This window comes from Microtus pennsylvanicus, chromosome 19, assembly GCF_037038515.1.
Source record: "Microtus pennsylvanicus isolate mMicPen1 chromosome 19, mMicPen1.hap1, whole genome shotgun sequence".
Classification (NCBI taxonomy): Eukaryota; Metazoa; Chordata; class Mammalia; order Rodentia; family Cricetidae; genus Microtus; species Microtus pennsylvanicus.
Window position 1 is genome coordinate 22,387,546 of NC_134597.1, and position 23,159 is coordinate 22,410,704.

Sequence of the window (23,159 nt, forward strand, 5' to 3'; positions counted from 1 at the left end):
CCATTTTTAGACAAAGATGGAAGAAGGCAAAGCAAATATAATACAGGAAATTCAATCTCATTATAAACATTTCCATGTCAAACAAACTAAAATAGAACTTTCTCTTTGTTGGCCAGAAAAATTTAGAATAGCAATCTACATTTTTCCATAGAGCATTGAGTGCAAAAAAAATTATAAATAGAAGTAAGTATGACCCATTCTGTTCCAAGGACTTGAGCATAGGCTTCATAATACTGAGTTAGAGCATTTCGTAGCTAGAATGGCTCCCGAGGTTATAGAGCCCAAGCCAAGCATTTTGTCGCAGGTGAGACAACTGAGGAATGAAGTTAAATCACTTGAACACATTCCCATAGTTTCCACACTGCCATCTCCTCCACAGTACCTCTGAGGCAGCAGCCACCATCCCTAGTCATCCAGCTGAAGTACAAGTAATAAGAATGTGACAGCGGTGTCTACAAAGGAGTGGGTGTGTGTGATGAAGCAGACAGAAGAGGTAAACAAGGGAATTTTCTTCAGATTGCTTTACTTCAGTGAGACAAGGACAGGAGGCTCAGTCCACAGAGAAGTCACCTAGGCCAGAGTTGCAGAACTAACAGCACACAGGATCAGAAAAATTGCCAGAGGGAGAGGAGGGCAGGTATGCGATTGAACTGGAATTTTCCATGGTTTTGGTGTGCAGTTGTAGAAAAGCTGCTGTCTGTTCAGGCTAAAATCTGAACTTCGGGTGCACCCAAAGGAAACCCTAAGGAATATTAAACTGCTGTCCATCGGGGCATTTTTGTCTTCTTCTTTTTGCGGGGTCAGGGGCATCTTATTTTATCTGGATTTTTATTTAAGAGATTGGGGAAAGTTTGACTTGCCTAGCTAGATTGTCCTTAAAGTCCCTGACTCAGGTTTGACACATAGTTCCATCCTTGTCCCCAATATCATATGTTCAGGGACCTGATCCTTCTGTCCTCACAGAAGGCCTCTGGAGAGCTGTGCCATGTTGTCAGGGTCTGGACGACTTTCTCACTCTGTGCTGAGATTCTACGCCCCCCCCCCCACATCTTCTCTATCTTCTTGTTTGTCTTTTAAGGGGTTCTCAAGTGGGGGAGGAACAAATCACATTTTCCAGCAATTTAATTTTATTAGCTGATTTTCCCCCTTTTTCAAAGCCTAGCTAAATGGAGCTAAACATACACACAAGGGCTATATTTAGTTCTGGTGGTGTGGTAGAGTAGAGAAGGCACAAACATGGAGGTTTATCTGCTACCTAGTAAACATAGGGAGGTGTCAGGGCTGGAGAATTCAATAGTAATAATAAGCATTTATACGGTGCAATGACAACTTTGATACAGGGCATAATTTTCTGGGGATTGCTATTAATTGTGACTCTGCCTGTGAGCGGCCCCCTGGAGAGGGCCTTGGAACACCATGCAGAGTTAAGCTATATTAAACATCAATTAAAATAGTGTAAAATAGCAACTGAGCAAAATACGCAAAGGTCAAAGTAGCTGTAAACATGTAGACAGGCAGTAGGATATGAGGGGTTAGGACCTAGGGAGCTTACTGCCCTGATGAATTGATGTGGTCAGTTATTAGCGTCTTCAAGGTCCAGGATTATTGGGTCTGTTGGAGAGTGAATCGTGAAGCTCATTGGCTTCCTAAGTTCAATTCTTGCACAAAGGAATTTCAAAAACAACTGCTATCCAGCAAGAGATGAGATAAGACAACCATAGTCAAGCGATGCTAGCACAGTTTTCTGTATTGGAGAGGTTCTTCATTCTGTGCTGTCCAGTATTTGGCCACTGGGCACATGCATATACTAAACACATGTGGTGCTCTTGTGCACTCGCGCGTGCGTGCACACACACACACACACACACACACACACACACGGAATGAATCTGCAGCTAAGTTTTAGTAGTAGAATGTGACTAGTAGCTACCATGTTAGACAGTGCAGGGCCCCAGACCACTCATATTTAAAAATCCCTTTGTCCTCTTGTTGTTGTTGTTGTTTTTTTATCTGATGTATGTGAGTGTTTTATCTACATGTATGTCTTGTACACTACATGCATGTGTGATGCCTGCAGAGGCCAGAAGAGGGCATCAGATCCCCTTGAACTGGAGTTATAGGTAGTTGTGAGCCACGATGTGGGTGATAGGAATTGTTCCTCTGCAAAAGCAGCAAGTGCTTTTAACCACCAAGACATCTCTGTGGCCACCTCCTCATGCCCTTTATTTGAGAGCATCTTTCAGTATCAAGAAAATCATCCTTGGCCTTGTATTTGACCCCCTTTCTCCCAACAGGCACTAATCATGCTTACGCCAGGTGCTTCCTGTTTTCCCAGACAGAAATAGGGAGTGGCCACAGAACTTCGGGTGAAAGCCACAGGTCTGCAGAATTGTTACTGCCAACAGAATATGTGACTCAGTTGCTGTGTGTGACTTTTCACTTCCCCGGAGCCTTTGGAGTGCAGGTCGTCAGGAACTCTCATATTCATTGGTCCCTCTGGCAGCCGAGCTGCAGGTACCTTTTCCTGTAGCTCTTTTAGCACTTGTTGAATGTTAATGAGTCCACTGATGGGAGTGGTGCAGTGTGATGGAACACTAGACTCCTAATCAGAAATCCCATTTACCAACTCTGACCTCCATGAGATTTGATCTTCCCCAGTAAAAAATGACTGTTGGACTAAATGACCTTTACACATTGAGGCAATGAAGAAAAGAAACCCAGAGAAAGACTGTGAAGCACTGTGCCTCTGCACAGTGTCCCTATTCGCGTGTCAGCCTGAATTGAAAGTTGCCCTTGCCTCAGCACCACCACCAGGCTTCACCTGGGTTTCATATCCCTGAAATACACTTCTAAGTTCCTGTCCAGCACCCAAATGTCCTGCGGCAAGCTGAATGACATCATCGCCTCCTTTGGTTATGGTATACATGTAACCCTCAAGGAAATCAAGAACAGCCAACCCGATTACTTTGGGTCATCCTCAAATCTATCATATCTATCATTTTGGCTCTTTATTGACTTAGGTCCACGAAACAAGAGGGGTATAGAAGTTACCTGCAGTATTCAGGTCTCAGATGCTGACTTAGTGGCTGTTAGCTAGTCCCTCTCCACCCAGCAGTAGAAAGTCACTTCTCCAGAAATTGTCCCTGGCCTCCCAGAGCCCCCGTGGAGCTGCCAACACTGCACAGCTCACAAAGGGCCCTGTAGCATCTCTAATTGAGGAGCTGGTGAGCGGCCGCCTTCAGTGGAGGTATTTTTAGCTACAGTGATACAGCCTCATCTCTTTGCAGGATGTTTTGTTTAGTTATTTCCTTAAATGAAATAAATAAGTAGAATTGAAGAGTGTACTACTTATACCCCAATGCCAACACCCAAGAAGTTTTGGTGCACCCCCTCACCACAGCCTATGTAATTAATCCTCCCTGAGACCCAGGTGCTGGGGCACAGCATTAGTCAGAATATTAGATAGAGCACGTACAGAGGCAAGAAAAGCTAACAAAAAGAAGAGAAATAATGCAGTCTGGCCTAGTGTCGGTGCTGAGGGCTCTGCAAGCAGCGTGGGCAGCTGGGAACCACCCTCCTTTCAGGCTGCTTGGGCCTTTGATGTATCTGATACATCAAGTGAGTGGGCTTCCACTCCTGAGCAGAGGCATCCTTGCACTACACGGGATTCCATTCTGTGGTTTGCTGAGGTTTGGGAGTGGGGGCAAGGGTTGGGATTTTTTTGTTCGTTTGTTGTTTTATGTTTTAATTTTCCTTGTCTTTATTCTATCTGTGACTTGTCATGCTTTCTTGTGTTTGGTTTGGTTTTGGTGTTTGTGTTTACTTGTTTTAGGCTTTGATTTGGGGGTTTTCTTCTTAGCATGTTTTATCGATAAAGGAATAGAGGATATTCACAGCACTTGCTTCTGACCCCACGGCAGGGATTCTTCACTCTGGAAACACACAGGTCAGGGAGACATAGGAAAGCTACTACTGCTTGGACCTCCCTCCAGAGAATTCTAGTTTGATCAATCACCAGTTTGGGGGTTTTTATTTTCCCAAGTTCCCCAGGTACATTAGCTGATACCCAGGGAACACTTTGTTAATTTAGGTAGGTGTGATAATAACATTGTGGTTATGTAAGGAAATGACCGCATATTTTTAGAGATGCATACTGAAGTGGCACCATGTCTAGGATGTATTAAAACACCGAAGCAAAGAAAATGGGGAGATGTAGAAGGGCAGTGAAGACTTTATTGAATCTACATGATGGGTATGTGGAGTACTCCCTACTTTCAGTATTCTACTTTCAGGGTTTCAAGTCTTTAATTTTACAGTTTTTGTATAATTAAAATGTGTTTAGATTTTTTTTTAATTCCCGAAGGCATTCCAGTATACATCTAAGGTTAAGAACTATAGGTATATTGGGAGATTGAATTTGGACCACCATGCCCTAAGCTATCAGCTTAGACTTTGTTCATGACTATGGATTTCTATCAGCAGAAACTTGATCTCTCCAACTCATAAGCAGTTCACAATCTATTGATGGGATGAACACAAAAGATTAGAATTCAGGAGTAGCCAAGTAGACAGCTTCATGCCTTCCACCTTCCCTCTACAGTGAGCATGGAGAGCTGTTGTGCCTTGGGGTTCACCTGTCTTATCCCTTGCCCAAGCTGCATGCTCCATCCTGAGAACTCTGACCACACCAGGGAGATTGGCGCTGATTGCACCTACACTGTGACGCGTGGTAGAAGATAGTTCTCCTCTCCTTGAAGCACTTTACCCAACGCCATTTGGCTACCACTGGTGTGAGCTGAAGTTTGTACCCACTTTCCATATGCTCTCAGCTGTGTCTGTCTCCTCTCTCTCCTCCCTCCCCCCCCCCCATGCTGTGTGTGTGCGCGCTCCTTTGTGTCCTCAACGTTGTTCCAACTCTCGAGTGCTATTTTATTTTGTTCTGGCTGCTTAGCAGGTGAGACCATCAGCAGCTTGTACAGCCAAATTAAATGGAGTTCTGGAGTCAGGCTGGAGCGTCTATCCTACATTTGCACCGTGGCCTTGATTAGGACCCTGGCTAAGCACCTTTTCAGTCAGAGGCAAGCTGGTGGCTAATCTTTACTCAGGGGGCCTTGTTACTTACACCTGAGCATTTAGCTAATCTGTGTGTCATTACAGGGTCCTACAGAGGGTTGTGAAACTACAGATGATATAGGTCACTTATCATCCTAGAATAAATACAGTTTTACCCAGGTATTTACTAAGAGCATGGCTGCCAACTCCTAGGGCAGTCCTTTTAGCAGACTTCTGCCTGAGAAGTGTTGAGGTCATCTACCCACCCTGTGCTTGTGCCAAAGGACTGGGTCATCTCTGGCTCCCTGCGGGGTTGAAAGTCAGTCTTGGCCCTAACAATCAACTCATTGCCTGTGTTCACAATCCAAGCTGTGTGATTTTCTCCTGTCCTCTCCTGAAAGTGCACTGCGGTGGGTACTCTGCAAACCCATGATATACCCTGCACTGCATTTCTCCTGAAAGTGCACTGCGGTGGGTACTCTGCAAACCCCTGATATACCCTGCACTGCATTTCTCCTGAAAGTGCACTGCGGTGGGTACTCTGCAAACCCATGATATACCCTGCACTGCATTTCTCCACAGGACTCTTCGAGCAGATGGAAGCTGAGATTTCTTCTGCTTCTGGCTTGCTCTAAGCACACATTCCTGCCATATATACCCGCCTGCTGTCATCCCTCCCAGCCTAGCCACGTCGAATATGCTTCATAATCTCAAGGGCATCCATCATGTCCTTATGTTCTCTTGAACTTGGCATATCCCTGGCCACAGAACTGGTTCTACAAAGGCATACAAACAAATAAAGAAGTCAGGAATGCTGATTAGTTCTTGTCAACATCCGGAAAGAAGGAATCTCAGTTAAGGAATTACCACATCATATTGCCTTTGGACATATCTGTGAGGCATTTTCTTAATCACAGAGCAGTGTAGAAAGGCACAATCCATTGTAAGCAGTGCTATTCATGGGCAGGGCGGTCCTGGGTTATACAAGAAAACTTGCTGAGCAGCAAGTTAGCAAGTAGCATTCTTCCACGGTCTCTACTTCAGTTCCTGCCTCCAGCTCCTGCCCTGGCCTCCTAAATGATACGTTGTGACACGCATTGACTCCTAAGTGTAAACAAATAAACTTTCCTCCTGTGTTTATCACAGCAACAGGGAAGCAAACTAGGATACCAAGAACAGGCTAAGGCCAGGGTTGCAGTTGCTCGGACCTGGAAGCCTCACTTAAAACTGGTTCTTCTTTGACTTGGGCCTGTGAACCTACCCTAGGGCAATCTGGAGTTGCCCTGTGTTCATCAAGAAAGGCGCCTGTGGCTGACTGGGAACAGTCTCAGAGAAAGAAGTGATTTGGTTCTCGTTGTTTCTGACTCTGTTTCTCCTATTTGTTATTCTTGGGTCCTGGCCATCTTTCCTTTCTTGACCTCGCCTCAGAAGGTGCTACACCCTTATTTTCTACCACAGTCATTTACACCTGGCTAGCTCTCTCAGAAGTGACTCCGACCCAACCAGAAGGAAAACTCTGGGCAGTAGTTCATGCTTCTTTTGGCTATGTGTCTTACCACTCTTCTCCTTGCCTTTTCAATCTAGAGAAGAGCTTTCTAATCTCCTGGATGGTTTAAAAGCCATGAAGTCCCTAGTGTCACCCTTGGAGATTGCAATGTGACCTAAAGTTTAAATGCTAGCATCTTTTTTTTTTCTAGAGCAAAGGTGGATTAAGGGAAAGTGGAGGTGGGAGAGGTTCCAGGAGAAAAATACCTAAACCCTGGTACCTAATGACTCCTCAGTGTGGCTGATATGCACCTAAGAGAAGGAAGCATTGCCTCAGGAGTCTTCAGTAAAAGGAACCAAACTATTGCCTCACTCCCTAAGCAGCCTACAGTTGACTCTTCCACACAAGGGATTCCCTCCTTGGGTGATGCTGAGACAGATCCTCATCCGAGTAGGTAGCAGTGTAACAGAGAGACACCAGCGTACCCAAGGCCCACTGCTTTTCAACATTGAACGCTAAAGTAGAGCGGAGATAAATATATCTATAGACAAGAGCTTACTTTTCCTTTCAGAGATACTGACGAGAAAGAATAATCCACAGGTGACTCTCCAATCCCCAGAATGACAGTTTTAAACTCTAGCTCAAGGAATGCTTGTCTGCCTCCAACCCCTAGTTCGTATGCCTCATGTCCCACCCTTCAGTAGCAGAGAAACCTGCCACAGCAGTGAGAAACAGGCAAGGCCAGGCACTGTTATACCAGACAGCTTTCTACCCTCCCTGTATCTTGTCAGACTTCAAGCTTTAAGTCCATATTTGTGCTCTGCCTACTTGGCTGGCTGTTCTTGCACTTGAGCGGCTTGTTTGCCTGGACAGGTCCAAGCTGTCTGAGCCATCAGCAGCTGCACCTCCTCCCTCGCGCCTTCTGTCTGAGCCAACCTTGATTCACAGTAGTGCAGATGGCCCCAGCCGTTCCCAGAGACGTCTGCCACTCCTATCCCCTCTCGTGCCCTTTTTCTGTGAGATGAGGGGGTGGCTGCACCAAACTTGCCTACAGGTCAACCTGGGCCAAGATGAAGACAACTCATGGCTAGTTCATGTTCTAGTACATAGATGAAGCTTCCTCCATGATTTTAAAGACAATATGAACTGAACCCAAGGGACAAGGACAGGCCCAGGCTCAGTTCATTCTGTGTGAGAAATGCTTTCTAGCTTGTATGAGCACTAATCTAGTCTTACAAAGAACCTTAGCAGCACTCACTCTACCTCCCAAGGACTAGTGTGAGCTGGAAGAGAACCCAGTGACGGGTACTATCAGAGACTTCTCTTTTCCTTCTCCTTTTCTGGTCATCACAGGCTTTGGCAGTCTTTCACAGCACTGCTCATTCTCTCGTCCGCCTCGTGTGTTACAGGTAGTAAGTACACTGTTACACTCTGTTGTAATCAACCACTTCTCTTTACCTTGGCCCCTTCTGACAAGTTAATAACTAGTAACACACACGGGGCCGAGGGTGCCTGACCTTTTACAGAAGAACACGGCAGCAACTGCAGGACAGTCCCCAACCTTCCCCGTGGTGGCTTACTGCTGGGCAGCAGGACTGCAAACTACATAGGAGATCCTAGCCTATCGGGCTCTGCCTGAATGAGACCTCCCAGGCATCTGAGAACAGCTCTGCTGAAGCTGGAAAAGGCTTCCAGTCCCCAGCTGCTGATGAGGAGGCGTATAAACCCTCAAGGTGAACCCCTCCTATGGAAGACTTTCAAGATGAAGATGGTTTCTACTCTGTAGAACTTGGCATGTTTGCTGTAGGGCAAGGATAGTTTCAGTCATTGGAAATGATCCTGACTAAAAGAAGACAGCGGCCTGGAGAGGCTGGAGAGGCCCATGCCTGTGGTCTGCCCCATATGTACTCGCTGCTGAGGTCATGCTCGTGGAGTGGGGTTAACAGACCTTGTACTGCTGAGATGCCACAGTTACCTGCAACTTCTGTCTCATTGGGTACAGAGAAAGTATTCTTTGTCGAGTAGAACACCCAGGAACCTTCTTTCCTCTATAAAACCACACAGTCAGTCTCACCAGTATGGTCAGTTCTGTGTTCTTTGTGGCTGCTCAAACCTCATTTATCTAGAATTAGATGTCACTTTCTCTTCCTGTTACAATGCTTACTTAACCATTTAACTATAGGAAACATAAGCTACGGGCTCTTTTTAATCCATAAAATCTAGTCGTGTGGAAATGCTGACTATAAGCAGCCTACAGAGATAGTCTAGGTTGTTGAGGTCGATTCCAAAGGTCTAAATAGACAGTACTTGCCATAGTCCTTAAAGGAGCCATCAGATTCTCGGCCAAACCTAGCCAGCAACACATGTGACAGATACACCATCTCCACCCACCTGTCTATCCCCAGCCTCATTATGGCTCAGAGAATAGCCCTGGAATGGTCAGTGCAGTATCAGGACAACAAGAAAGTCGCTGTATTCTTGTCTTGCCATTTTAGAGACTTCCAGTTCAGGGTAGGTAGGTTCTTCTCTCTTGTCCCAAATTAATCCACAAGTCTGCCTTAAAAGGGACCCACAGAGGCTGGTCACCTCACAGGCACCTGCACTATGCTACAGTCCTGCAGGTGTCTGCCTGATGTCAGAATGGGCATGAGAGAGGAAATGTGAATACACCTAGTCTCCCAGGAAGGTTTCCTGATGGCCTGCTACAGGGCCACCCCTCAGGCTCTGAGGGTTGTATCCCACAAAATTTCAAACCTGAGAGTTGTGTTTTCTCTGGGGAAAAGCTGAGAAACGGTTCCCACCTGACTCTTGTCTTGGCTACAGTGGAAGCCACTGTGCTACCGTGTGTCTGCCGTAGCCATTCCCCACGGATTCCATCACAGGCCGGTTCTCACCAGCAGAGGGAAGCCCTCATCCAGCTCCAGTAGCAGCATCTGTATACTTGTGGAGTATACAGACAAAGGCAGTAAGGCCTGGACTTCCAAGAGCGAAATGAAGTGCCCTTATAGGCTTGGCAGGCCCAGCCAAGCCATCTCTTGACTATTTGCTGCTCAGGTCCTATACCTTCAGGGCCACTTGTACATGGAAAGGGAAGAGGAACTCTGTGCTTTACTCTGGCACCTGACAAGAGTTCTCTCTCCAGCAAGCCATTGCCAGGAGGGAACTGCTGAAGTAGCACTCTGAGAGTCGCCCGGGAGACCCCTCCATCTCCTGCCAAGTCAAACAAACCTGCCTATGCAGTCGTGAATTGTATCTCCCAGCACAGTGCAGGACACAGCCTTACGGGAAAGTCCTGAGTGCCAACAGGAGAGGCATCTGAGGAGAAATAATTGGTGCAGAAAGGGGCAGGGTGCCACTCAGTCATCTAAATGAAAAGGAAAAGGTCAATGGAGCTATATGGGGCCCAGGTTGGATTGTTGACTCTGTCTTACTGTAGCAAAGGCCAGGTAACTGTCCAGCCCTAGGCACTGCCAGCCCCTTCCAGCTGCTGACAGCTCAGCACGAAGATACACATGCTCTCGGTACACAGATGGGTTTGCATGTCAGCATGAGCCCATTTTTAGCCCTTGCCGAGGAAGGGCAGTCCATGACACAGTAATTTAATTAAATTTGCCTCCCTCCATGGCCCACATATTTGAAGAGGTTTGGGGGGAATGGATCTGGCTGAGGACAATTACCCTGCCGCTCTGGCACTACCCCAGAGCTGAGCCGCAGTACCATAAAGGGTCTTGCCATCCTGAATACAGCCCAGGGCATCTGTCTGCACTGCAGGCTCTCTGGCCAGGCTGCCTGCTGACACATCTGGCAAAGCAGCCTCTGGAAGCAGTCCGTCTCCATCACAGGAAAGCCAACAGGGGCAAAATAAGGGGACTCCCTACTCCCCCAGTCAAGACTGGCTGGCAGTGGTTTCCACAGTAGCTAGCGCCACATCATTAGCTTCCCCAGACTGCAGTCTGTTAAAATAGAGATGAACTCACGCACCTTCGCTGTCTCTACAGCCTCAGTGACAGCTGTAACCCTAACCTCGGAGTTGTGCGTCTGCCCTGGGAATGACTGGTTTGGGATCTTGAAAACAATTCCCCTTCTTTCCAGAAAAAAACAATCAAAACCTTATTCCCACTTCATAACTTTAGTACTCTCAGTTTTTATGTATTAGGCCTGCATTTAGAACACACCCAAAAAGCTTCCTATACCTCTTAGCCAACCAGCTGGTGTTTCTTTCCCATGAGATTCATCAGCTTGTCAGGAAGTCCATAGGCTTTCACTGGCCATCTCCCCTGGTCCACTGGGCTGACCATCGCACGGAATTCTTTTTGCTTATCACCATCTTTTTTTGGTCCGAGTCTTCTGTATCAACATTCTCTTTGCTTGTCTTCCTAGCTCAGTACTGAGAACACATCCTCCTTGCTGGCTAATCTCTCCTCCATAATGATAGCAGCTCCTCTGAGAAAAAGGGAATTCTCTGGCACAGTTCATCTCAACACCAGCATAACACAGGCTGTTGCTTAAGAGTGGGAATCATTAGAGTCAGGCCATTATTGAAGGGGACCGGTCTCTAGGGGAACTAGCAGAAATTACTACTCCTTAATAGATGGAAACTCATTTGCTTGAAGCCCCCGCCCTCCTCTTTCTCTTCCCCACCTCCCCTCTCTTCTCAGCTTTGAAGTGTAAAGTATCTCCACCCCATCCAAGACAGCAAATGTCTGCTAAATTAACTTGGTCAAGAGACAGCCTTGGCTGAAAGTGTCTGTTCTTTTAGAATACAGAGACTTCATGAGAAATCACCCTGAAAGCAGCACACTGTGATTAAACATATGTGATAAAATTGTAGCTAGGGCCACTTTGTTTCCCAAGAAAGGATTATTTGCCTCATGGTTCATAGTAAGTCCCCCCAAGTCAGCATGAGCATTCCCTCTGAGGGCCTCATTGCCGTAAAACCCCAGGGAAAGGCCGGGCGATGGTGGCGCACGCCTTTAATCCCAGCACTCAGGAGGCAGAGGCAGGACGATCTCTGTGAGTTCGAGGCCAGCCTGGTCTACAGAGCTAGTTCTAGGACAGGCTCCAAAGCCACAGAGAAACCCTGTCTCGGAAAAAAACAAACAAAACAGGAAAGCCAGGAAGGTGGAAGCAGGACTCTAGACTGTGCTGCTTCTCCTATGGGTTCATGATCTTGGCAAACCTCTAATAGGATTTAGCCTTCCAGGGCTGGAGAGATAGCTCAGCCATTAAAGGCTGGGCTAACAAGCAAAAATGATTTAGCCTTCCCTATACAGAGGCAGGTGTTGTCTTACTGCCCTCCACCAATTTAGAGAAGGAAAAACCTCTTATATAACAAAGGTCCCTTTTGATTATCTATTTTGTACTGCCACTAAACCCATGTGCCCTGCAATACTTAACAGCTGAAAAGAAAGAAGTTGCCTATTGCTCAACTCTTAACTGTTTGAACTCCTGGGTTCCAGCATTAAGCACAAGTTAGAGAACTGGTGGGAAAGTTCTTCCTTCTCCCCCTGCAAAATAACTATTAGAGACTGTACAGAATTGCAAACTCCGGGTGTCGCCAGTTACCATGCCATTGCCATGCATGGCACCCCCTGGAGTCGAATGTTATGGTGGCCCTGCCAGGGTCCGGTCTGCATGATACTAGCAAATCACATCTCATTGGGTTTCACCGTCTTCATAAATAAACTGGGGTAGTTCAATAAAATTCTTGATTGAGTTAGGAGGGCACTCTTGACTGTGAACTTATCCCTAGCCTTAGAAAAGCCCACACTCTGCCACAGTGCCCATTGTCGCCTTGATTAAAAACCCTATGATGTAAAGATGACATGATTCTACCCAGGAAGAGAGATTGAAAGAAGGGAAAGCTCTACGGCTGACACCGTGAGCTTAAGTATGAAGAACTTGTAACAGGACAACACTCTCATCTTGTTATAGTCATTTTTCTCTGTAGCTTCGAACCAATCTGACGTGCACACACCAGATGTAGATGTGCTTTGGGGTAATCAGCCGTCATCTGGGTGCCATATCCTTTTTTTAATAGGAAAAAAAAGGTAGGTCTTCCTTTCCCTGGTTCCTCTGGCAGTCTCTTCCTTGTGTTTTTCTTTTCCTCCTTCCTTTCATTCTCCAGACTTCCCTCTCCCTGACCTTAAAGAGATGAATTGGAAGAATGTGCTGTCATGTCAGAAGGAAGCCATTGTCAGTTCACACAGGCAGACACTAATAGGATAAAGTATTATCCGACTTCCTTTAAGTCCAGAAATTAAGTCTTCTTGGAATGGTAATAGATTATCACTTGTAGCCACTGTGGCTGCCAGGCTGCAGGAACAGGCTGCGGGTGCCTGAGACCTCAGCTCTCAGATGCACTGAACATTCCTCTAGTTAGGACCAACAGCTGGCACTTGGTTCCTGGCTGAAACTGCCTATGTTGAGAACTGTCTATAACTCATTCAGTTTACCTATGGGGGGGGGGTCCTTGAGTTGGAGCAACTGTCTGAATGATTTTAATGAACCCAAATGAGTGGGTAGATAAAGGAAGAAATGCAGACCTTGAAGACTGGGAAGAAATAGCCTGAGGCCAGAAAAGCAAACTTTGCCCAAGGAACAGCTTGTGAAGCCTTTCTCCCTCTGCCTGCTGACTCACTGAGCAGGTAGAGTGACTTAACTAATGACTAAAATACCACCAGCTCGGAGACAGGGAAAACCAGAGTTGAGACCTTAAAGGAACTGTAAGAGATAACGTTGGAGAGGCGATAGCGTGCAAACCACTAGAGGTAAGAAAGAGCCGTCACTCCTAAATGGAAAGATCATTTGGAATTTCTTAGGCCCTATCATAGAGATGAGTAGACTCAAATGGAGATTATGAAAGAAAACCTGGTATGATAATTGAAGGGTGTCTTTATGAGTGGGTATATCAGAAGGTAGGTGGATACTAAAGAAATAAACGTGTCAAGGGCTCCTCTGTTGCTGTTTTATAATTTATGTGACCATTGGTCATTAGTGAGTTCTGTAACTGGATACACAGAATGAGTGAGCTTGAAAGGCTGAGTCTCACTGTGGTCCAACAGCCCTGACACCGGGTGCTAGAGTGGCCTCTCAACTCACTGCTCCCCAGATACAGGTTCCAAAGCCTCTGAGATGTGCTGCTTTCTCAAGTGCTGACTTGTTTTGACAAGACGGCTTCTCTAACATCTCCACACAGGTCTAGGCCTACTCTGTGACTCACTACAAGTATTCGTAAGCACTGAATTCATCAAAATTTCTATAGATCCTTCCTTTGAGGGTAAATAGTGAGCTGTATACCTACTAAAAATGAGGACGCAAGTTCATGGCAGACCCAAGAGAGCTGCCAGAGTCCATTTCAGGGTACCACCTGAAGACTGGCTTGCTTTCGCCAACGGTGGACAGCCTGCAAGAGAGGCAACAGGACTGTTGTAGGTAGGTGTGGTTTGGCCCAAGTTCTGGCAGCAAAGTTGGCATGTACCAGTGAATGAAACCTATGATCATCCTTAAGTCTAACTCTAGCTTCTCATTAGGAAAGCAAAATGCATTGTTTTTTAGCTTGGAAAGCTGATCTCCCTGCTTTTCATCTCCTCTGTTCCATGTCACAATAGCAGTGTCGCAATAGCAGTCCTCTGCCATCCAGGGTACAGCCAGCATCTTGCTTACTAAATAACTGCATGCAGACACTTGCCTCTGTCTCTTCTATGTAGCTTCATTTTTCTCTCGCTTGTTAAAATCATGGTGCTAGCCCACTTTCTGTAAGAGCCCCAGTAGCTCTCTCTGTGCCAAGAGCCTTCTCCATCTCGCTACCTCCCCTTCCCACCTCCAGGCCTGGTAAGGTAAGGCCTTCATAGTAAGGAAGTATTTTTTTATCACTGACCTGGATAATATTGGTTCATTTGCGCCCCCACGCCTCATTGAGAACCACAGATAGATGAAGAGACTAGGAAGCTCGCCATCTTGTTAAAGACCAAAACCTTCTAGGTAGAAACATCCAATTCCAGCCCCCAGTCTTTAACATCACTATCAGTAGAAGTGCCTTTACAAAAAATGTAATCCATTTCTGGACTAAGATAGTGTGTGGGCCAGCTACAGAGTTACTTTAGGTACAGAACACAAGACAGAGTTTTCCTGGGAAATAAAGTACAACCATATTTTCCAGCATATTTGGGCTTGTAAGTGGCATTGCCTCCAACTTCTAGATAACAATTTTTTCTCTCTGGAATAGTGAGAGTATATGTAAGGTTGAAGGATAGGGGAGATGGTGGGCACTGGTCTCTTGGTCTGTATACTTATATCATCAAATAACTGTTTTATATATATATATATATACATATATATATATAACCTACTATACAATGTCAGCCACCACGCTAAGTGTGAGATATACAATTTTCAATGTGTACAACAGCCTATGAAGTAGTGAAGTACATACTAATTAATACTGTCTTCAGCTGTAAGATGAAGACACTAAGTACTTGCCTAAGTTAGAGCTAGGAAGTATGGAGCAAGAATTCAAACAAGGATACTGGCTCCAGAATCTATTTTGCAAACATCATGTTCCCTAACCACCCCTCATGTGTATGAGGGGACCCTGGGAGGGGCAACAATGATAATGACCTACTTTTTAAATTCCTTAAACCTGCTCAAGATGTAGTTTACTTATTTTAATTTAAAGCAAAGATGGAAACAGCTCAGTAGCTAAGCCATTCTTTCCCCTGCAAACGAAAGGGTGCTTTCTAAGTGGATGGAGACCAAAGGAGCCAAACTGCCTTGCAGTTTAGCTAAGGCAGAGTTTAGAAATGGCGTGAACAGTGCCTGCATTAGGCGGAGGCATGGTGTGCTGAGTGCCAGCAGAGGAGATAAAACCAGACATATGTTTAGATATATAAGTGTTCTCTCTCCTTTCTCTCCTCTAATTTTAAGCCTTTACTGCTTTAGTGCACTGAAATGGTAGACCCTAAATTTTAAACCCTACCCTCCTGAGATAGAAGCCCGGTATAAGAAGGACCTACCTAACCCTCTTGCTGTTCATAGTCACCGGCCAGTGCAGGAAGCCAGAGACTATTGATTCTGAGCCTCCTGCCTGCAAACCATAGGAATTGTCTTTCAGGAGGGCTTTTCACGTTGGTCTACCCAGGAAGTTAAGTTGCTGGCCTCGATATGTGTTCTATAGCCACGATAAACTAGTATCTGTAAGCCTTAGAGACTAGCCTGCCTACCTGCACTGATAATATGGTACAGCATTATTACACCAGTATGATGAGAAGACTATAGATTATAGAAATGGTAACTACAGTGCGACATTTAAACTAAGGCTAGTGAGCTAGCAAGATGGCTCAGCAGGTAAAGGCACTCATTACCAAGCCTAACGGCCTTAGTTCTAGCCTCAGATCACATATAGTCCTCTGACAGTCACACATGTCCCCGCACCCCACTAAACAGATATGAACATTTTAAATGAGCTAAAACTAGATAGGTAGGTAGCAGAGGACGAGGAACTAAGGTCCTGTTCTTCCATCCCAGGCTTATCATTGTTGAGCCATATAAGCAGACCACTCCTGTAGAGGTTTTCTCTAATAGGAACTTTAAGACTTTGTCAGTCGTCTACATTGCCACGCTCCCCAGTCCATGGTTGGGAGGAAGGCAAATTTCTCACTGGGAACACACCAGCATACCTACTTTCATCTTTCTGTGGCTGCCACCCTTTGTGGGGTTCTGCAGTTTCTGTCTGCCACTGGGTCTAGTACTCCAGAGCTGTATGTGCAGAATCCAGCGCTATGACACATGGAGCTCCCATTGTCAGTTGTGGTCAGGCCTTACAGAGTAGCAGAGCTGGGTGCGGTGGAAAGAGAACAGCTCTTTATGGAAGAAGAGAACACAGAAGTATCTGTAGGAAGTCCCATTTTAGCTGCATATTAGCATGGAAAGAAACACATTCTTGCTAGCCAATAAGAGCCTCAATGAGAAAACACATTTGGCTTCAGAGTCAGGAGACCCGGGCTTTAGTCCCACCTCTCCCACATTCAGTATGACCTTGGGTATGTCTTTTCATTTCTGTGGAGCTCAGTTTCCTTGACCAGAAAATATTTTTTAAAATTAGACTAAGTAATTTTCATGGCCTTAAAAATTCTGTAATGAAAAGTCTGTAATTCCATACTAGCCAGTCTTTGCTCTAATGTGTTGCTATAACTACCCCTGAAGAGCTACCAACCCACGTTCCATTCCCAGGTAACCAGCCTTACAGCTTGGCCAGCCAGGCTTGAGAATGACTCACTAACACAGCCTTGGAGCCTCACTTCAGTGCTCCTGAGGCTCTTCCGAAAAACTGTCCCAAGCGCCTAACTGCGGAAGAGTGCCAGGCCAGAGGATAGGCCCACTGGGGAAAGAGCTGTCCCTGACATGCCCAGGATACTTTTGCCTAGGGTCCCCCTTCTTATACTCCCACCCCCATCGCTCAGTTTCCTTCTAGGAAGCAGTTCTCCCTCGGGTTCTCAGACTGGAATATGCTCATGGGAGAACAAAGGCATTCCTCCTTAGGATTCTTCCTCCGCCTCTGTCCTCAGACCTTTGTCATTTCAGTTACTGCAGAATTTCTGACTTCCCAGACAGCTGTCACAAAAAGATGGGGATGTTAGGAAATCAGCACCCCACCTTGTGGTGCTGAGGCAGCAACTTTGTTGTCACTTGCCTCAGAGTGTGTACCTGGGAAGCTGTTCCCAACAGCCCAAGTTGTGTTGTGTAGCACTAGGGGACAGAGCCATTTCTTAAATTCTCATCTGATCATAGCCAAGTCCCACCCTTTGCTCTGCTGCAGTTTTCTTTTTTTATTAGAGGCAGAGTGCTAAAAGGACAGAGAGAACCAATCGTTGTTGCCTGCATGTAAGTGCGTACCAGCTTATCTTAGGCACTGATGGCCAGAAATGATCTGTATACCTAGGACGATTTCTTTGCAACTGCTGCAAAGTGCTACCTGCTTCCTTCCCTCCGTAGTGCCAGATAGATCACACCCACTCAGTCCTCATCGTCTGCATTAGTGTAAATGTGCTGACGAGGGTCCTTGTTCATGGAGCCTCCCTGGAAGTCATCGTTCTGTGAACCTCAGAGCCAGACCCCCACCTCCTTCAACACACATCTGACTATTCGGCCCTGGGGAAACAGCACTGCCTATGGGAATTTGCAGCCAAACTACATTACTGCAGCCCTCTTACATCCAAGCCTCCCAGGGTCCTTGGGTTGAGCTGGTACTGCCTGACCATCAGGTTCTGCTGAGGTGGCAGTTCACTTCTGGCCAGGTCCCAGGAGCTGAGGCTGACCCATTTCCCCTGCTTTTCCAGGGCGTGGGGAATTTGGTTATATCCCCAACAAAGCCAGGGACTAACACACTTAGCTCATGGAAGATGCACTGGAGTCGGGGTGCATTTATTTAAACTAAAGAAATGTGGTTGACAGCTTTTAGCATTTTCCCACACTTTAAAAAAAATTAACATTGTCTCCCTCCCCACATCGTGCCTCTTCCCTCCCCCCCACCCCCTTTATTTAAATATAAATGACTTGGCCAATACTTATAAGACTGTATAGGTTCAGGGTCTTCTTATTCAATTTAACCCTTTGGGGACATTGAATTAAAAATTGAACAATATTTATTAAAATACAAAAATACACTTTTCTCACATTACAATCAGTGTTCTTTTGTTGGCATTCCCCCCACCCATACCACCCCCTTCAAATCTGAACCCTTTATTTCCTCTTAAAGCTAAAATAATAACTGAAAGTTACATCATTAAATTGACCAGAATAACAGATCTTGCCCCCTGCTTATAGCTCTACTGGAGGTAGGCCTAGGGGAGGGAAGCTTCCCTCCATGGTGCCCCATTCAACAGGACTCCATGCAGAACTCAGTTGTGTGAGCCTGCTTGTCACTTTTGTTGTAACTGGGTTTCACATCCCCCCCCCCCCGAACATCCTGGTTGGCAAAGGCTTCTTTAACTTGAGCCTGTGCCCTTTTTAGCTCTCCTTTTTTCCTCGCTACTCATGTTCTGCCCCCACTCCATCACCACAACCAGTTGGCATCAGCTGTAATAATCCCTAATGAATCAGCATTTAGAATAGTCACCAAATCCCAAGCATGAGAAAAGCTTCCACTCCCCTAAGTTCCCCCACTCCCAGCCTCTCCTCTTTCTCCACCTTTAAACAAACAAGATCTTTTCTGAAAAATCATAAAATGTCATCGTTGTCTACAATCATTTGTCAGATACCCGGAACAACAGGTGGACTCGGCACAATGCTACAATGCTAATTTATGGCCTCCTGTGAATCATCCCCTCTGCTTTTCTGCCTCCCTCCTTCCCCAGTGCCGCACCCCCTTCTGGCCACCTCCTCCCGGGAAACCCTGAATAGACACATGCCTTGCAGAGTGGGTTATGCCCAACTGCAGGAATCTGGTGCAGTGTGAAAGCATTCCACTGAGAGCTACGCCAGCTCCCTTTCTTCTAAGCTGTCCTGAAGCATTGTCGGGGGAGATACATGCAAGTCTTAGGGCACAAACCCAGAGGACTTGTGCTCATGGTCAAAGAAACAACCCCTTTAAGGATTCATTTGAATGTTGGTGGTTTTCCTACTTAAAATATATTTACAGATCTATCGTCCCCTTTGCCTATGAAAAAAAATTATTGCCTCTCAACATTTTGGCAGAGTACAAATTTGTGATGCTTTTTTAAATTATTTTTATAAGATAGATCTGTAAAGACAGCTCTCAGCTTAAGAAAGATGTCTGTAGAAATTGTATTCCTATATCATGTGAAGCATCTTCTAAAAAATGACAGGTGCGATCTATCATTCCTACCCCCAGCAGTCCACACCCTGCCTCTCTAGGGGTGCTGGTTGTTGTAGCTTGTTTTGTCTGAGCAGTTTCCACCTTACACCAGTTGACTTGAGGCTCCTACCCACAACATTGCCAAGATTCCCTTCCCTCCCCCTTTAAATAGAACTTACAAGTTAGAAAATAGTTGTGTTTTAATTTTTTTTGTTTTTAAATTTTAATATAATCTTTAACCAGCCCATAGATTTAATATATAAGCATATACAAGAAAAAGTCTCTCCCCACTCTGTACAAAAGTTGCTCTTTTTTGTGCATTCTATTGCATTTTATAAGTTTTTTGAGGGAGGGGAGTCATATTTGAGTTTCCTGTACCTTGTCCTTGGTATGGGTCTGAATTATATAAGGTTCAGAGATAGTGGTGACTGTGGGGTGCAGAGAGTTCCCCAGGCTGTTTTCTGTCCAGTGGGCCCCGTGTGCTGGTTTGTAGGTGTTGTAGTTAATATGGTCATGTATTGTGGGCAACACTACTGCCCCCTCACCTGATACACCGGATGGCGCTGCTGTTGCTGCTGCAGACGCTGCTGCTGGGATGTCTTCATCCACCTGGATAATCTCTACTGTCCTGGCAGCTGTGACTGTACTCCGCTGCTGGTGCCGCTTGCGAAGTTTATAGAAGACAATCAACATGGCAGCAGCTAGGAGTGTCACGGCCACAAAGCAGCCAATGATGATCTTGGTGGTCTTCATGACTTCATCCAGGCTGGTCTGCATCTTGTCGGTGGTGTCTGTTGAGGGTACTGGCACCTGCTTGGGCACACGGGTGGTCTGAATGAGCACCGTGGTAGAGGTGGTATATGCCGGCTGGTAACCAGTGGATGTGGTGGGAACAGGCTTGTACTTTCGTGTTATGTCCTCAGGTGAGATCTCTGTGGTCTCCACTGTTACTGTGGTGAAGAAGCTGAAGTTGGGGGTGTTGAGCTCGGCCGAGCTCACATTGAGGTAGGCCGAGGCATTGGAGTTGCCTGCCACATTGGTCACCATGCATGTGTATACTCCAGTGTCTATGAGCAGCACACGAGAAAAGTTCAAGGTGCCATCATTAAGGACAGAGATCCGTGGGTGTCGGGAGGCGTGGCTGAGCACTGTTCCATTGGGCAGCAACCACTTCACAGAGGACATAGGGGGAGTCCGGCACTTAAGTTCTGCCATCCGATCCTCAGAGATATTGAGGTCCCGGGGTGCATCCATGATGAAGGGAGCAGAGCACTGGAAGGCCGCCTGGTCCACCTCCACCAGGTAACGGCCTCGCATGTGCATGGGAGCATGACAGCGGCCACAGCAGGTGGAATTGGTGGGAATGTACTCCCGAAGCCACCAAGCCAGCCACAGGATATCACAATCACAGTTCCAAGGATTGTGGTGTAGGTGCAACTCCACTAGGTATCTCAGGGGAGTGAAGAGGTCATGGGGCAAAGATGAAAGGTTATTGTGGGCCAGGTTGAGTTCCACAAGGGAAGCCAGCCCATCAAAAGCATTCCTCTCAATCAAGCTGACTTGTGAGTTCATCACCCACAGTTTCTTGAGGGAGCTAAGGCCATGGAAGGACCCTGGCCTGATCTCAGGAAAGTGGTTCCCTGACATCTCAAGCTCCTCTAGCCCCACTAGGGGTGTAAGATTGGGCATATCCTTAATGTTGCACATGCCCAAGTTCAGGTACTTGAGATTGAACAGTCCCTCAAAAGCTCCCTCGGAGATATACTCCAGCTTCTTGAGCTCCCCCAAGTCCAGACGCATGAGGGAGGGCACCCGGTTGAAGGCATAAGAGGGGATGCTTTCAATGGGGTTGTTGCGAAGCCAGAGCTCCCGCAGCTTTGACAGGTACTCAAAGGCCCCACTGGGGATGACAGTCAGCCAGTTGTCAAACAGTTCCAGGGTGTTGAGGCTGGCGAGGCCATTGAAGGCCCCCACCTCTATTTGCCTGATGGAGTTCCTGCCCAGCTGCAGGACCTCCAGGTGGTGGAGGTGCCTGAAGGTGTCGGCCTGAATCATTTGGATGTTGTTTTCCATGAGGTTGAGATACCGGGTGTTGGAAGGAATACCCTGCGGGACCTCAGAGAGGCCCCGGCGGGTGCACACCACCTTGCTGAACTGGTTACTGCAGGAACAGACGGAGGGGCAGTTCTGGGGCCCGGCTGAAGCGGCAGCAGCGATGGCTGCACACAGAATCCACACTTGCGCCGTGAGGTAGACGACGGGAAGCAGGACGGCATTCCAGGTGTGGTGCACAGTTACCTGCCACAAGAGCTTCATGGTGTGGCACGTTCATAATTCACCATCGCCTGGGATTTTGGCTTGGAAAAGAGAACCAGCCTTACCCCGGCTTAAGTGAGCTAGGAGCTCCTCTTTCCATCTGGAGAAGGAGGTGGGGAGGGGGCGATTAGAGACGAGCAGATCGGCCTAGAAAAATCCTGCCAAACTACAGAGCGGCCCCTCATCCACCAGCCCACCCCCAAGGCCAGCCCATAGAAAGCTAAGACTTTTCTCTCCCACGTTGCAACCATCCCCACCCAATTCGCTGTCACCTACCTCGGAAGGAAAGCAGGAAAGAATTAGCGCCTTGTCCTTAAGCTTTCTCCACGGGAGCTGGGTACATCGTTCCCATTCTGACTTTAGTTTTAATTAACAAAGGGGGAACTGGTGGGGGCAGGGAGGGCAGCGGGGAGGGGAGGGGTGGGGGAGACAAAATGGCTTCTAGTAAATCCGGAGCCGGCGAAGCCGCGGAGTTGAGGCGCGCCAGGGAGAGCCAAGGCCCGGCGGGCTATGCAGGTGCATGCCCCCCCGAGATCCCGAGGAGCGGCGCCACCAGCGCTTCCCTGCTTTGTCCTTGGACCCTGGCACCAGCTCGCTCCAGCCGCGGGGGAAGGCGCTTCATCGCCAAAGTGTGTCTCCGGCGCCCCCAGCCCTCTCCCTGAGCTGTCGCGGGGGATGGGGGTGCGGGGGCGCCCCGAAGCCGCCCAGGCCGCGCTCCCCGGCTGCTGCGCTGCTCTCCACTCCGCTTTCCCGGCGTCGGCCGCCTGGAGCTGGCGGCAGATGATTGCAGTCGTGAGCTCGCGGAGCTGCGAGAGTTAAGAGGTGTTCGCTGCGCCTTCGCCCTCCCTAGGCACACACCCCCTTTCTCCTCGCCTCTTCTCCAAAGGGTTAAAAAGACAAAAACTGGGTTCAATTCTCCAGTCCCGCCGTCTGCTGGCGCGAGGAGCGGTAATCCGTCCAGCCCCGGAGGGGCAGCAGCGTGGACGTGGCGTCGGGGCCCGGTCCGCGAGCGGAGGAGCGCGCAGCGCCCGCGGTCGCGCCCGCACCGCAGGCCCCTTCAGGGACTCCGGGGGCGGGCGCGGGTCCGGCGGCGGCGGCCGCAGCCCCCGGCAGCGCGCAAGCGCCCGCCGCCGCCCGCCACTGCTGGGCTCCCCGCGCGCCGCCGGCCCCGGTTTTGTGCGGAGAGTGCGAGTTCGCCGTTGGGGCTCCCGGAGTCTTCAGCGGCCGAGCTGCCAGCGAACTGCTGCAGCGGCCGGAGCTCTGGCGACAGCGGCGTGAGCAGTGGGGGTCGCGGCTGCGGGAAACGCTCCGGAGCCCGTGAACATGGTCCCTGCTGGCTAGCGGCGGCGGCGACAGCAACGGGGCCCCTGCGCTCGGCACCCACCGTCTTCTCCTCGCGCCGGGCTCGCGGTGTTGCAGGCGGCAGCCACGCAGACTGCTCTCTCATCCTTTTGTCCTTCAGTCAGAACGTGAATGTACTGCTGACGCATA

General features: G+C 47.8%; 2 protein-coding genes across 2 annotated transcripts in view; one reads left to right on the forward strand and one right to left on the reverse strand.

Annotated features, from left to right (window-relative positions):
• Window positions 1–23,159, forward strand: part of Snd1 (staphylococcal nuclease and tudor domain containing 1) — a 391,403-nt gene that overhangs the window by 313,262 nt on the left and 54,982 nt on the right. The gene's annotated exons all lie outside the window — the stretch shown is intronic.
• Lrrc4 (leucine rich repeat containing 4) lies at window positions 19,546–22,577 on the reverse strand. Its single transcript, XM_075953760.1, has 2 exons — window positions 21,945–22,577; window positions 19,546–21,768 (listed from the first exon to the last, which is right to left on the reverse strand). Exon 2 carries the CDS (start codon window positions 21,666–21,668, stop codon window positions 19,710–19,712), a length of 1,959 nt encoding a protein of 652 aa, XP_075809875.1. The 5' UTR covers window positions 21,669–21,768; window positions 21,945–22,577; the 3' UTR covers window positions 19,546–19,709.

What these genes read in the sequence shown, in the direction of transcription:
- Lrrc4 (XM_075953760.1), bottom strand. Translation starts at nt 21,668, where the DNA reads ATGAAGCTCTTGTGGCAGGTAACTGTGCACCACACCTGGAATGCCGTC.